Below are 16,607 nucleotides of genomic sequence, written 5' to 3'. Positions count from 1 at the left end.
AAAATGTTAATAATGAAGCTGAAATTTCAAAGTTTATTGTGTCTTAAGTTGTTTCACTATAAATAGCAAAAAAAATCAATAAAATATTCTTTCAGAATTAAAAAATACATAATTCATCAGCAAAATTGAGTCAGCAAGAATCAAGGAAAGGCTGAGGATTTAACTCAGTGATTCTGCTGCCTGCCTCACAAGCACAAGGTCCTCAGTTCAATCCCCGGTACCAAAAAAATAAAACAAAATAAAATAAAGGAAAGCATTTGGGAATCAATTGGCCATATGGAAGTCTCACTAAGGATATTGTGAAATTTTAAATTTTGTGCTGTGTTTTTTTATCATTAATATTCATTATAAGTTTATGTGCATATATTCACATGTACATTTGGAAATGGAAAGAGGGCTTTAATTTAAATTAAGCACTAAGCACAATTTTTTTGATGGCCTGTCTGATCTAGCTCAGTGAGTTTTGCTGCAACAAAGAGGAAGTAACAGTGAAAGAAGTGGCAGAGTTAGATAGAATGTGTGGGCTGATCATTGATTAGAGAAAAGGAAGTCATATCTTTTGTTTTTAATTGGAGTGTTGGAAGGAACCTTAAAGTCATCTGTCTAACCCAAGTGCTGCCTAACCGTGAATGTGTTTCAGGATATCCCTCCCTGCAGTCCTTCCGCCAGCGGCTGGACGCTCCTAACAGCACAGCCCCTGTGGAGCTCTGTCTACTAGTAAGTGTTCTCTTAAATTGAGTCAGTTTTTCTCCCAGTAATCTCCATCCACTGGCCCTACTTCCTTTTCTCTAGAATAACACTAAACAGATTCTGTGACTCTTTCACGTGACTTCCTGACAGCCTTTCAGATACATAAAAGAAGTTTTATATTCTTCCTTGCTTTAAGTTAATAAATACATGCAGCTCTCACCTGGTCTGTCCCAGCAATTTCTCCAGAGAGTATCACCTCAAAATCTTCCTTAAAGGTCTGCATCATCTTTTATCAAAATTGATCGGTGGGCAATATGCAGCACTTCATTATAACAAACTCTTCATGATATAATGGTTAAGAAAGCTGGCTCACAAGAAAGACCTGGATCATTCCCCTTTTATTAGCTGTCTGATCTGCACAATTTTTTAATCTTTCACCTTGACTTTTCTCCTCAAAAAGTGGGGATTAAAATAGTACCCCTCTGGAGAGTTGGTGTGAGAATTCAATAGATAACACTTGTAAAATTCTAAAATGCTTACTGTGTGCTAGCTACTATTTTAGATCCTATCTCATTTAATTCTTTTGATAGCCTTATGAAATCAGCTGAGTTCTTCTGAAGTTTAGAGATTTGAAAATGAAGAGTATTGGAGATCTCTGCCTCTCTTTGTGTGGTTTGTTCCTCCAGATTCACATTTATCCTTTTGGCACCCAATTCTCTGCATCCAGGAGAGGGACCTAGACTGACAACACCAAAGGCCTTCCTCACCCTTTGAGTTCCTGTTGGGTTGGACTGGAGAACATTGGCAGATGGGGTAGGGGGAGTGAGTTTGTCTATTTAATACCCTCTGTAGTTCATCTCTTAATTGAAGATCATACCTCTCTCAAGAATGATCTGTACCTCTCTTTCACTCCTAGGTGTGCTATAATATGGCAGTATTATTAATCTCAGGGTTTTATACTAGCCTTTGTGAGCCTATACTCTGTCCATTGCTTTGAGTATTTATTAAAACTTTATTAAACTCTTCAGATTGCCCAATCTGAAATGCTGTCTGTCCTCTATCAGTTTTCTCATTGATACATTGAGATACTGAAAAGTTAGCTAATTAGGCTAAGATTCCACAGTTAACAGTGACAAGACCATCATAAAACCCCAGGTAATCTGTATGAACACACCAGACTCTCAATCATCAAGCTATACTGCCTCACAACATGTAGTAAGTGAGCAATGATTGTTAGCTCTGTCATTTACTCTGCATTGTACAAAGTTTAGACGAGGTCTTTTGATGGATTGACGTCCGTGAGAAGTTGGAATGTACAATAGAGAACTTCATTTTTAAAAAAATTTATTATGATATTTAAAAACACCCTTGTATACAGTCTTTCTATTCAGAACTCTGGTGAAAGATGTCCACTTCAAGTTTGTTTTTTGTTTTTGTTGTTTTTAGTAGTTTCTGGCTAATTCACCATTAACGGTGCTGAAATGCCTGTAGGTGGGATATATTACACAGGCTCTATTTCTCTTTCTTTCATTTGATCTGGGGATGATAGTTCTAATAATGATGTTCTAAGAAGTATGGGCTATTCTATTCATGATCTAGAATGTTTATATTTTTAAAAGTTAATGACTTCTTATCATATTCCAAGGTAGGCAGACTTTTGTGCTACAATATCTTATTCGTGGGAAAAATAAAGCACAGAATCAAACTTTGAAATAAAGCAAATCTCAGAATCCCTTTGTTGTTATTCTTTTTCTTTATGGGGTATGTTTTTGTTTTTCAGAAAAATTAAGTTCTGATATTGTATGTTATGTTCTAGGGATCATCTTTTTCCTTTCAGGTTATAATTAAAAACAAGAGCAACATATGTAAGGAAAATTGAACCTATCACTTGGTATTAAGCAATTTATATCCAGATATATAAAATTTCTACTTATTAACTAAGTTCTAATTATCAAAATCAGAAATAAAAGAATGCCAAGTTTAAAATGAGTTAATATCTTTTTCTGATTTGCTCAGGAAATTTTTCCATTGGTTTTATCATAATTGACAGTCCTCCCAGATTTAAATTTTGTTCACTTGAATTGATTTTACTAGTGCATCTTTATTTTTTATTGGCAGAAACCCCACAGCAAATAAAAGACTATGTAATAAGGGTACATAGGGAAAAATTAAATCAGCTCAACATATTTTACTACTTACTATTGTACTTTTTTTGTCAGTATAAAAGAAAAGTGTAGTTCCTCTCAACTCTGTCCAATAATGTTTATATTCCTGTGGGAAAACAATTATAAACATCATCCCATTAGTGTATATCCAACTATTTTCTTTTTGATATTGTACTTTTTAACTTTCTTAATTACTTGTATGAGCTTCTTCTTTATCCTGATAATTCATCTACTTTTTTAATGGCTTTACATATAATTCTTGATTGAATCCTTCTCAAATTTTAGTATAATTTTGAGGTAAGAATATAATTTAGTTTGTGTTTAATTTAGTTTAAGTCAATCATTTTCCAAAATCTCCTATGGTTTAAGACTTTTTACCCAGTTTCAGTAGACGCTTGCACATGACAGAGGGGTCACTGAAAAGCCTCGCTTAGGACCAGGGTACGGTATCTTCTTGCTAGGACAGATGGAAGAATGAGTGAATTCATGTATATAATGCACTCAGCAGACTACATAGCTCGTTGTTTGGTTCAACAAATAGTATATATTATTGGTAGAGATCAAGGAAATGTGAAAAAGTGATAGTGATTTTTTGGGGGGGCACTGTGGATTGAACACATGTCCTCAAGTATTCTAGTCAAGCACTTTACTACAATGAAAATAATGTAATACCCAATGTCACACTATCAAAGCTGAACTTTGAAGACCAAATTTCATTCATGTGCTAATATTTAATTATTAATACATTCACATTACTGTGAGTTCTATAAAAATTAAATAATTGAATTTTACAAATTTAAATGACTGAGTTAGACCGTCATTTCACTCCAGTGAAAGTCTATTTGAATAAATATGATTGGATATATTATGAAAGAATAGCAAATAAGTTTAAACAATAAAATCCTTTTATATCTGAAGACTTACCTTCATACCTAGCTCTTTCTAAAAGTATGTTTTAATAAAAATTCCAGTGAATTTAGTAGATATGTTGATCATTTTTTCCCTTAGGGTTTAATAAATTGAAGTTTTGCAATTTGCTGAATCATTAATTAATATAAGAAAGTCACAAAAACATTTTTCTCCTTTTTTTGTATATGTAAAAACACTTTCCATTATGGTATTTTGTGTCTCCTCAACCACAACATATCATTTATCCTTTTTTTTTCTTTTTATTTTTTTGGTACCAGAGATTGAACCCGGGTCCTTGTGCTTGCGCAGCAGGTGGCAAAACCACTGAGCTAAATCCTCAGCCCATTTATCCTTTTCTAACTAAGAAAATATTTGTCACTCCCTTAGGTTTATGATTTTATTTTCTCCAATAATAGGAACTCTACAATCCAATCTATTTTTATTTTCCTTACTCCCAAGTTAAACATTAAACTGAGTATTACAACATTCACCATCTCTCTCTCTCTCTCTCTCTCTCTCTCCCTCCCTCCCTCCCTCTTTCTCTCTCCCCTCCTACACCCTCCCACAGCTTGGTACTGAAGATTGAACCCAGGGTTCCTCAGCCTCAGCCTCCAACACACCCGGGATTATAGTGGTGCACCACCGTGTCCATCCTTTTTTCATGTTCTTGTTAGAACTATTTTTTGCTTTATGTTAGTTAGTTTTCTCTCCTCTCCTCTCCTCCCCACCACTTTCATTTTTTTGAGAGTGTTTCTCACTGAGGTGCCCAGACTGGCCTCACACCAGCCATGCTCCTGCCTCAACCTCCAAGTAGCTGAGATTACAGGTTTGAACCACCGCACCCAACTTAGTTATCTTTTTCTGTATAACAAGCCACACTACAGAACAAACCAACTCTTGAGTCCACTTAGTGGATTGAAACAGCACATGTTTTCTCTTTCTGTCCATTCTGTAGCTGGCCTGGGTGTACTCTGCTGCGCTGGATGTGGCAGGTGGTCTCACTCACTGGCTTAGGTCTAGCTGGGGATATGGAACAACTAGGAAGGCTTCACTCTCTCTGTGTGTGGTCCCTTATCCTCCAGTCAGCCAGCCTAGACTTGTTCACATCCTGGCAGAAAGATTCCCAGGAGGAAAAGAGAGGGAAGCCCCCAATGTACAAGCATACTCTGAGTCTCTGGGTTTTTTGTCGGGTTTTTTTGGGGGGGTACTGGGGATCGAACTCAGGTCCTTGGGCTTGCACAGCAGGTGGCGAAACCACTGAGCTAAATCCCCAGCCCTGACTCTCTGTTTTTGTCAGTTTAACTAAGCATGCCACATGATCCAGTCCAAATTTGGAGGGTCAAAAAATAGACTCAACTTCTTTATGGAGGAACAGAAAATTCACATTTCAGTGGGATGTGTATACAGTGAGGCATAAAAAAGTGGGAAGTATAACTGCAGCAAACTGCCTTTGAGGGATTGGAACATGGGACAAGGCATATTTTTCCAGGCTCTGTGGTCTTTCTACTCCATTCTATACCCGTGATCAACAGCTGTCTGTAATAGACCTAATGACATCTCCTACACCAAGCACAAATCACCAAAGAACAGTTCAAAAGAGTACACAACAAAGAACTGGCCAATAGCTACACATACAATTGGACAAAGAGGTCCTTCCTTCTTCTTTGAGATGCAGATGCTCAATATTTGAAGATCCCTGATACATCTCAAAGTCAGTTTAATTTAATTTACAAGAGAATAAATCTTAATTTCTTCACCATCACAAGTCTTTTCTTACTTCTTTGCATAGAAGATGGAGAGCCCTTGTATTGCCCTTCTGTTAGCCCTTTGCCTGTTTTTTCTGCCACTTCTTACACTCTCCAATCTTTCCTGCACTATCTAATGCTGCCAGAATGAACTTTCTCCTCTGAAGAGAATAGAGTGAGCATCTGACAGGTAAATCTGGCAGACTGTGCACTCAAATTAGCCCCTTCCTATCCTCTCTCAGCTCAGTCTACCAAGAAAGAGTACGTATTCAGCTCTGTTCACAGCCACATAGCAAAAGTCCCATAAGTGTATGCTTGGTGGGCTTCTCAAGCTGAGTCAGTGATTTGAGGTGGCACAAGCCTACCCAAATCTTGGGTAAATGGTAGCACAGTTTTGGGCCTAAGTCAAAACCAACATGCCAATAAACTTTATCAATAATAAACAAGTGCCCAGGGGAGAGGAGGTGAGCCAATCCCAGCACCCAGGAGGAGGCTCCTGGGCTGCCATAGCACCGCTCCCAGAACAGAGGAGGTAAGCCATGCAGGCACCAGCAGCACCGTGCCCCCCCACCTTGAAATGAGAAGACACATAAACAAGCCTCAAAACCAGACTTCCAGATCACCTACAGCAACCCCAAAGGGAAATGAGATGGAATAATCTGATATTCAACCACCTGGACTCCCTGAACTGGCAACAAAAGAGGATCTGGAAAAAATGAAATCAGAAATAATTTCTCAGATAACAGCAGAGATTGTGCCCATAGTGCAAGACATGATTAATAAATCTAGAGAGGACACAGATAAAAAAAATAGAGGAGCTGAGGAACATGATGGAATCTCAACATAGGAAACAAATGGAGTCCATAAAACAGATACAGATTTCCAGGAGATTAAAAACTCCATTGAAAGCTTACACAGCAGAATGAGCCAATTTGAGGTCAGAATTTCATATATAGAAGATAAGATTGCAATTAGTGACCAGGAAAAGGAAAATTGTTTTTTTAAAATTGTAAGAAACCATGAGAAATCAATCCAGCAGCTGCTGGATAATGCAAAGAAGAATAATATAAGACTGACCAGAGTCCATGAAGAAACAGGAGAGAGTACAGATGACATAAAAAAACTGTTCACAGAAGTGATGGCAGAAAACTTTCCAAGCAGGGGAAAAGAACTTGACATACAAATAAGGGGGCATATAGGACTCCAACTAGTTTTGATCAAAAAAAAATCTACACATAGGCATATAATAGTTAAGATTCCAGAAACCCAACAGAAGAAGAAAATTCTGCAAGCAGTGAGAAAAAAGAAACAAATCACATACAAAGGAAAGCCCATCAGAATTACAGCAGACTTCTCAGCACAAACCCTCAAGGCAAGTAGAGCTTGGAGTGACATATTTCAAGCCCTAAAGGAAAACAGCCTCCAACCCAGATTGATGTACCCTGCAAAACTATCTTTCAAAATTGATGGAGAAATAAGATACTTTCATGACAAAGAGCATCTTAGGAACCTCATGAATAGCAAATCAGCACTTTAGACAATATCCTAGGAAAAGTCAATGAGGATCACAACCCCAGGAAGCCCAGTAGAATGAATCTGTTGGGACTGACAAGAAATTAAACACAAATGGAGAGAATCCAACAAAAAGAAAAGTCATGACAATGATAAGTCAATATGTGTCAGTTATAACTATCAATGCTAATTGTCTCAATTCACCATTCAAAAGAAATAGACTGGCAGAATGGGCCAAGAAGCAAGATCCAAAAATATGCTGCATACAAGAAACACACTTAATTCAAAAAGAAACTCATAGACTGAAAGTTAAAGGGTGGAAAACAATACTCCATGTGACAGGAACCTGAAACAAAGCAGGAGTAGCTATCCTCTTTGCAGATCAAGTGGATTTCAAACCAAAATCTGAAACACTTCTGGTCCCAAGAATTTCAGATAAGGGATAGTCAACTTGTATGTATAAATCTATTGTGAACATGTGTTTTCATTCCTCTTAAGTAAAAACTTAAGAACAGAACTGTTGGTTCTTAACAGTAATACAAGAAATTTCTATATTGTTTTCCAAAATGGTTTTATAATTTTACATTCACATTATCAGTATTAGAAAGTTTGAACTGGTTCACACCTAAGCTGACAATTTTTCTTTCAAAACTTTTAACTTCATCTTCCTAATGAGTGTATAACATGATATTGTTATTGTACTGATTAGTATTTTTTTGATTCTAGTGTTGCACACCTTTCCTTGTGCTGTACTGGCTATTTATCATCTTCTTGTTTCTACTTTTTAATTGGGTTGTCTATTAATGAGCTGTAAGTGTTCTTTATATATTCTGGTCATAGGTTATATGCATTGTAAATATGGTCTGTTTAAGGACTACTTTTCATTTTCTTAGTGATGTCATTTAGAGTTCTAAATTTCAATGGAATCTCATTTATTAATATTTTTCTTTTATACATCATGTTTTTTGTATCCTAGGAAATTCTTGCCTACCCTAAACTCATGAACATTTTCCCTTATAATTTCTTCTTGAAGTTTTATAGTTTTAGTCTTTCATATTTAGTTTCATAGATCCTTTCAAGTTATCTTTATGTATGGAAATAAAAGGTTGAGGTTAATTTTTTACATACGGGTAACAGGTGTTCTAGTACCATTTGCTGAAAACACTATCTTTTCCTCTGCTCTTGAGTTGAGTTTATGTTATATAAAATGTTAATATCAAATAATCTTTCAAAACTCAGTGGACCATATATGTGTGGTTCTATTTCCAGATTTTCTGTTTGATTCCAATGAACTATATGTCTTTCCTTACACCAACAGCGCTTTGATTACTGTAGCTTTAGAGGAAGTCTTAAAATTAGGTAATAAGAGCCAGGGACTTAGTTCAGTTTTTCTGCTGCCTGCCTCACAACCAAAAGGTCCTGAGTTTGATCCATGGTACCCCCCCAAAAAAGTTAGGTAATGTCTTCCAGCACTGTTTCCTTTTTTCCCTTTTTACTTTTCTAGGTCCTTTGTACTCCTACATAACTTTTAAATTTCAGTATCCAATTCTTCATTTATAGCAAGTATACATAGACCTGAATTTTTATATATACCTTGTGTTTTCTAATCCTCCTAAATTCAGATTCAAGTCCTAGGGGCTCCTAGAGATTTCTTAGTATTTTCTCTGTAGATGATCATTTCATCTCCATATAAAGATTTTACTTATACCTTTCCAATCCTATGCTAATTGTTTCTTTTTATTGCCAGACTATTTTGGTTGGGGCCTATGTTTCAAAGTTTAATGGACAGATGAAGAGTACGCATATCTGTCCTTGTTCCCCACCTAAGGAAGAAAGCATTGTATCTTTCCCATTCATATAAGGTGTTTTTGCTGAAAGTATGGAGTACATGTCTTATCCATTGAGAAGGTTCTGTTCTACTTCTAGTCTCCTGATAGCTTTTACCATGAACAGCTGTAGAATTTAATTTAGTCCAATGCTTTTTCTGCAGCTACTGACAGGATCAAATAGCTTTTTCCTTTCCTCTGCTAAAACGATGACTTTTGGGGGTGGATCTTCCAATGCTGAACCAACACTGCCATCCCTATAATAAAACCACTTTCTACATATTGCCAGATCTGACTTCTAAGAGTTTGTCTTCTTAAACAAATTTTTATCTATGCTCATAATTTTTTCTTCTATTATCTTTATCCAGTTTTAGTATTAGCACAATGTTGATTTCCTAAAATGAGGGGAGAAGTAAGTGTTCCTTCTTTTTTCTGCTTTAAATGTTTGATATAATTTATCAGTTAAAATGTATTTGAGCCTGTTGTTGTTATATGGGTAGGTTGTCAAGCTAGGAATATTCTTTAATAGGTGCTATTCAAATTTTATATTTCCTTCAGAGTCAGTTTCATTAATTTGTCTTCCAAGGTACTTCTTAGAAGTTGTCAAATTTATTTCAAAACTGATTTTTGTAATATGCTTTGAATATCCGTTTAAATTCTGTAAAATCTGTGGTAATGTCTTCTAAATTTTGATATTGTAATTTTAAAAATGTATAATTGATTTTGTGTAATAGGAAGAAAAGGTCTAAAGGAGTAGGGAAAGTGGGATGGGGAAGGGAAAAGAAAAAATATGAAAAAAGGGAAAAAATGGAAACAAAGTCTTTGCAAATAGGGAAGGGTGGAGGGGTGAAGTGGGCTCAGGGAAAGGGGAAAAAAATAAGAACCAAGATACATCATGTAAAGGTACAAGATCCCAATGATGAATTTAACTGTATTTTATATCTAAAATGTATCAATAAACTTAACGGAAACAAATAATAAACAAGTAATGGCTCTTCATTTGTGTGATACCTAATTCTGGTTTCATACTTGGCAGAAGAAAAACTCAATGAATGGATATAAAAATGTAAATTTGGGGCAGGAAAAGTTGGAATGATTGTCTGTGGAGTTTCTTTGTGGAATGATTAAAATGCTCTGAACATAGTGGCAATGGCTTACAGATGTGTGAATATATTAAAACCTACTGAATAATAATAATAATAATAATACCTATTATTGTGTGTCTAGTGTGAGAGTTCACTGTTTAGGGACCAGGAGTAGAAGTGGGAAACCAGCTTCCTGCTATTGCTTCATAGAGTGTTGATGATTAAATGGGGTAGTAATGTATGTAAGGTACATAGGACCTGGGACACAGCAAGCATTCAATAAATGTTGATTTCTTTAACAACAACAAACACCATTCCTTCATCACACAGATGATTGATAGGTACTTTGCATTTTTCATTATCCACGTAATACTTTTTTCCATGTAATGATTTGTTTATATGTGTGCATGACATGGGGTCAAAAATGTCAATTATATCTCTTGAAATGGAACTATTAGATACATTGTATACAAGAATAACAAAACTCATTTCATTCCTATATAAAAATCACCCTTTTATGTTTTCTTAAATAGAAATAAAACTGCACTGAGAGATTTTACTTCACAAGTTAATATATTCTGGTACTATGAACGGGTAGGTGTTCTACAAAAACTGTGGGAATGAGTAAAATTTTACTCTATTCAAAAATATTTTGGGCTGGGGATTTAGCTCAGTGGTTCCTCCACCTGCCTCACGGGTACCAAAAAAAAAAAGAAAAATATTTGAATTTTCATAGATTTGACCTGCAATGAAAAATTTTCAAATTTGTTTTGTTGATTTGTATCACCTCTTCTTTTTATAAAGGCTCTCACATTGCTGTTTTGGAGCACATTTGTAATGAAAGGAGAAGGCTATTCTACCTTTTAGAACTAGAATATAGGGGTGTGTGGAAGGAAATGGGAATGTAGGTGTATTGTTTAGGGAATTTAACAGTCAGTTGTGTAGTTTTCCTACAGTAAGGCTTCTAAGATGGGTCTATGCCAAGGACTCTAGAAGGAAAGGAAAGCAAAAGAAAACTGTGAAGTCAGTCTACCACCCTGTTTTTTGTCTTAACTGACCTTGTTTGTTTAACCTGCCGTAAGACAGAAAACTGTGCACTGCTAAGAGCCCCTAAAGTTTGTTGGGTTCTCTCTGTATGTATGTGTAGATGTCTGTCTGTGCTCTTTAGAAAAATACAGAGGTGTTCAGTCACAACAGATCTGGGTAGAGCTGATCAGGGGAAAACGGGAGCATAACAGGTAAGCGAACAGAGATTCATGGAAAGGGCTGAGAATAATTTATTAAATTGGGAAAAAGGCAAGTATAAAGGCACTGACTTGAGTGCAAAGGCAAGACTGGAGGGAAAGTAAGCTTACAAATAGCAACATGCCTCATAAACTACAGCCACAGCCACAGACCTAAAGCAGACATACCTGTATTTAGTACTTGGAGGCCTTTGGACTGCAGTCTTGACTTTGTTTCTAAGACCTCAGGAAAACCAATGTAACCTGAGTCATCTATAAATATCATTCTCAAGCACTAATGTCTAGGTATCCATATCTTTTGAGGTGCTTACACAGTTAAGAAATTAATTTTGAAGGATACATCTTTGAACAAAGTACATTTTGCTCAAAGTTTCTTGTTTTTAAATAATAATTTGTATTAAATTATAGAAGAAAAAGGGACTAAAATGCGAAATCAGTGTTTATAACTGGCTTCATAACCATTAGAGGCCTTTACTTGGAGTTTAAATTCACTGTCTCATTTTTATTCAATTAAACAAATGATTTTGAAGGTCTGCTGAGCTTACTCTAGACCTCCATTTAATAAAATACCTAGCAATACACACCTCTAACCTCCGGAAGCCTATGATCAAATAGAATTAGAACTTGAGCTTGAGAGGCAACATAATGTCAAGTGCATTGCAAGTTAGCCAAAGCTAGGGTTTGATAAGGAGCCTTGAACTTCCATGAGCCACAACAACTCATCTGTGAAATGGATAACATAATGCCTGTGCAGTTACTCTAAGGATCACAGTGACAAGACATTAAGGTCCTCGCAGGATATCCACAAGTCACACCTCAAGAGAAGGTGTACGCATTATTACACACTCTATTTGGTCATCACAGAAATCCATTCAGATATTCAAGAAAGCAATAACTCATTTTTATAAAGGGGGAAATGGATTAAAAGTTAAAAGAATTGCCCAAATTCCAGAATTAGACTGTTTATCACTTGACTCCTGGTACTTTTTTCTCAGTGATGGAATTAGTGAAAATAGATTCAAATACAACTCATTGTAAGTGGGAAAAACTGGAATTTTCGGGTAAGTTCCTTTCTAACCCCTTCTGCAGCAAAATGCTCTCATTCTCTTTCTGGGAGCAAGTAAAGTGCATTTGTCTAAGGAAAGATATAGAATGGTTCTCCAAAATACGTAAATCCAAAGGTGTGCAGTATGATCCATTGGGAAAAAAACTTTCAGAATATCTAATTATATTCCATCTTTTTCATCTCAATTTATTTCTTGCATATATCTAATAATTTACATGCAGTTTTAGTACAGGAGTATCTATACATGATTTCTAAATAAATTATTATTAGAGACCTGTGGTTAAAGTGTTTTTTTGAAAGAAGTGTATTATTTTATTTTATTTTATTTTTTTGGTACCAGGGATCAAACTCAGGACCTTGTGCTTGCAAGGCAGGTGCCAGAACCACTGAGCTAAATCCCCAGCCCGAAGTGTGTTATTTTTTTTTCTTTTTTTTTTTTCTGAAGTGGTTATTTTAAAAATTCACATTCCCCTCCCCACCCTTACACCCTTTTTCCCCTCCCTATTTACAAAAGCCTCATTTCCATTTTTTTCTTTTCTCATTTTTTTCTTTTGCCGAAGAGGAATCAATAATATATCATTTACAGAATCAAATTCCCTATGATGAATGTGGTCAGTATGCATATCTAAATTGTACCAATAAAATTATTGCTCTCTGGGTTTTTTTCCAATAAAATTAAAATTTAAAAAATTCACAGACTTCTGGCATAGAGAACTATGTTTGATAGCACAAGTGAGAAAGTCTTAAAACTTTCCTAAGTGATACAGAGGAAAGTAGAGGACTATTCAGAGAAATGTAATTTTAATATCATTATGATGATCACAATCTTATGTTTGAGCCAATAAGACATATTATACACTTAGTATATCACAATTTGAAGGAACTATGAATTGCCCAAATTCTCTTACTGTTGTTATACAGTTCCAGAAAAATTAGAATTTTCCCATTTGTAAAAACATATGACACCATTAGTATCCCATTGTGACATTTAATACCTTTTATTGACAAATAAGATTTCTTGGTAGACCCAGAATCCTAATGCTGCAGTTTAACTAAATCTTCCCACACTATCTTTTATATGAAGATTAAGTACTTTTCATGGATTCTTAATTGAGATCCAGAGTCTTTCTGGAACTGTATACAAAATAGTGTATGGTGGTGCATTTTCCTGGGGCAAAGCTCCTTAAATTCTTAAAAATGTCCCAGTGTCCTAACACAAAAGCTTCTAAAAATGGCCTTTCAACATGTAATCCTTTTATAGGCCACATTGCTCCTCAGTTTTATTTTCACCAGCTACACTGTTCTAAATTCCCTCAGCAGAGTATCCACTTAACAGTTTTCAGAGCCTCTTAATATCTCTATCTTACTAGGTCAGAAGATGACCTGGCTATAACACTCTTTGGTCATCCTCCTCCAAAAGGTTTCCTGGTACTTTGTAGTTGCGTGGAATTCCCACTCATTTTCCTTAGCTTTTTCTCATAGCTTTTATTTTCAAGCACTGTCACCATTGCTCTTCTTTGAGCCATTTTACTTGTGGACTGTTAATTGGCTTTAGGATGTTAATGGAAATATCATAAAATAATTAAACGGGAAGAAATTCTTTAGTGTGAGCCAGATATTTTACATATGTTATCTCTTTAATTCTTGAAACCAGGCTTGAAATTAGGCATTATTGTTGTCCTCTTACTCTCCTTCTCCTGGCCATACAAGGAAGAGATACTTTGCTATGAATTCAAATGGAAAAATAAGTTAATTTCATCAGAAAAATAGTGTGTGTGTGTGTGTGTGTGTTTGTATGTGTGTGTGTGTGTGTATTTTTGGTGCTGGGGATCAAACCCAGAGCCTCACACATGTTAGGCAAGTATTATACCACTGATCTATATCCCCATCCCTCACCAGAAATATTTGTATCTACAGTTCACTTATTCTCAAAGTATGTTTTTCTAAAATAAAGAAGAGAGTAGCAATTAGATAAGAAGTCAGCACTATTACTCAGCTAACCTTCTTGAAGTAAGGGTCTTTGGGTTTTATTCATATTTTTCAGAAATTAATGTGATGTTTGGTGCATCAAAGAAACACAATAGAAGTTATATGAATGAATAAATTAATCCAGTACATACTTGTCCCAGACATAATAGATAAAACATTGTATATAATAATACATTTTATTAAAGGCAAGTAGTGTGCATTCTCTCTATTTTATGGTTGAGGAAACTGAGTCTAAAGGAGATTAATTTGTACCAGATCACAATCTATAAATAACAAAACCATTAGGTAAAGACCTGTTTCATTGACACTCTAAACTTCTTGCTCTTGCTGCTAACCATACCAATGACGTCTTCTTTAAATATAAAAAATAATTGCTACCAGAAAAGTTATTATAATATTTTTGAGATATTAAATAAATTAACCAAATTGAAATTGCAAATTAGAAATTTCTTTTTTGCTGTTTTCCTTTCCTGGCAATGGGTAACGATGTAGCTAGCCTGTGGTGATACATGAGATCAATCAAAATAAATTCCAGTATGACTGACAAATATTACTAATTCTTGTTTAAAACCCTAACAATACAAATTACCATGGCTTTAGACTCAAGAAGTGAATGATCAGATTATATATGTAGGAAATATGAATGTCTTATATATATTTTCATATACATGATTTTCCAAAAGTATTAATAAATTCTCATGAAATAACATTTTATTATCATCATTAAACAGTTATTATGGCATTTCTGAAAACTTTAAAAATGTTTCTATTTTCAATGTTAAAATTTCATAATATTTGACTTAATTTAATGACTTCTTTAGTAACAGACACATTTATTTTTTATTAATTTTGAGTTATTCACAATTACTATATTAAAGGTAATGATTTCAATTAACTATAGGTTTTAATTTTTACATTTTAAAAATATAAAGTGCTCTGTGAATTTTCCTAGTACAAATGTATTTTTGTAGTTTAGTGTCCTTACTACCCACAATAGCACCCTATTATCTTTTAAAGTCACTATCTTGAGCAGTGTTTTTACACTGTATAACTAAACATAATGTTAAACAGTATCAATTTTACAATTTTCACAGCTTTAACAGAAATTTACCAGTTTTACAATATGACCATTGTAAACTTTAATGTAACCGAGTAGTTTTAATTTTAATCATAGTATTTTATCCTAGTGATACACATCATCATGGAGGCATAGTAGTAAATTATGGAGAAAGTATAAGAAATATTTTATCTTCTAAGTCAAAATCTTCTGTAATGATTAAATGAATTCTTCAGAAATTTAGCTAATTGAATTTTTACATCAGTGGCTTAATATTAGAAAGTTAGATTACATATATTAGGCAAAAATATATGCATGTATAACCATATGTTTTACTTAAATTATGCAAAATTAAAATTAAATGTCTTTTCTGATCTCAAGGAAAGGAAGAGGGCATAATTCAAAAAAGAGGCTTCATTGTATCACATCATCGTAAGTTTTATAAGGCCAAGTTTCAGATTTAATATTATCATTTATAGACTTACATGGTATTCCGATCGCTTGACTAATAAAAAGCCTTCAAAGTACAAAGGTAGAGCAGTCATCTTTAATCTTTCTTGGAAGATCCTGCGAGGGGCTGGTTTTGGGGGCTTCTTCGCCATCATACCCTTTCTTGGTGTGTGGTTTGGTTTCAACTATCCAGTCTCAAACAAAATGAAAACTTGTGTGAGAGGCAAAGGCAACTGTTCAAAGAGGAAGTCCCTACTTGCTGTATAACCACCAGCACTACCACCAACAGGACACACACACACGCACACACACACACATGCACACATATCACACATTTTTTCCCCTCTGCTTTTTGTGAAGGACAACTACAGACCAAAATTTAGAGAGCAATCTCTGAGTAAACTACATGAACTTAGATTTACAGTGCCAAAATAAATAGAAGATTAACATCACCTGGGGATGAAAGAAACAGGTGTAGAGATCATGAACTTTCAGGGAGACATCAAGGACACATTTGGCTTTTCTATCTTTTTTGTTTATTGTTGGCTGTATTTATTTCCTGAAGAAATGAATCAAGTAAATTCTACTTCAGTAAAAGTTGCTTCATAGGATATTTTTATTAATACTGATTCTGTTGATTAAATATTTCAAGACCAAGCTTTGTTTAAATTTAAAAATAGAACAAAATGGCTTTTCTTACCTCATGTTCATTCTAATGGCTCACTAAATATAAATCAGTTATGGGATCAGGACATTTTTTACTTTTTGCCAGTAGGCATTTTTAGTACATGGATAACAACGTGTATTTGGCAAAAGTACCCGTCAGAGAACGCTGTAAAATTTCAAACTTTTATTTTGTTCTCTCATGA

The 16,607-nt window shown here is 34.8% G+C and overlaps 1 protein-coding gene across 2 annotated transcripts in view; it reads right to left on the bottom strand.

The window, feature by feature from the left end:
* The window catches only part of Stap1 (signal transducing adaptor family member 1), a 48,042-nt gene extending 31,998 nt beyond the window's left edge, over positions 1 to 16,044 (bottom strand). Inside the window, exons 1-2 of one of the 2 annotated variants that reach the window (XM_004849833.3) lie at positions 15,774 to 16,043; positions 2,890 to 2,961 (exon numbers count right to left, since the gene is read on the bottom strand). In XM_004849833.3, coding sequence (XP_004849890.1) covers positions 2,890 to 2,961; positions 15,774 to 15,893 — 192 coding nt within the window. In that variant the 5' untranslated portion in view covers positions 15,894 to 16,043. Of the gene's footprint in view, positions 1 to 2,889; positions 2,962 to 15,773 lie in introns of both variants that reach the window. The other variant, XM_021262290.2, reaches the window with a different exon arrangement.
* Between the last annotated feature and the right edge of the window lie 563 nt (positions 16,045 to 16,607).

The sequence above is a fragment of the Heterocephalus glaber genome, unplaced genomic scaffold (genome assembly GCF_053883595.1).
Source record: "Heterocephalus glaber isolate CG9 unplaced genomic scaffold, H.glaber_assembly_v1.0 deba00001509, whole genome shotgun sequence".
Lineage (NCBI taxonomy): Eukaryota > Metazoa > Chordata > Mammalia > Rodentia > Bathyergidae > Heterocephalus > Heterocephalus glaber.
The sequence above is the reverse complement of the archived record's forward strand: the minus strand, read 5'-3'. Positions and strand labels throughout refer to the sequence as shown.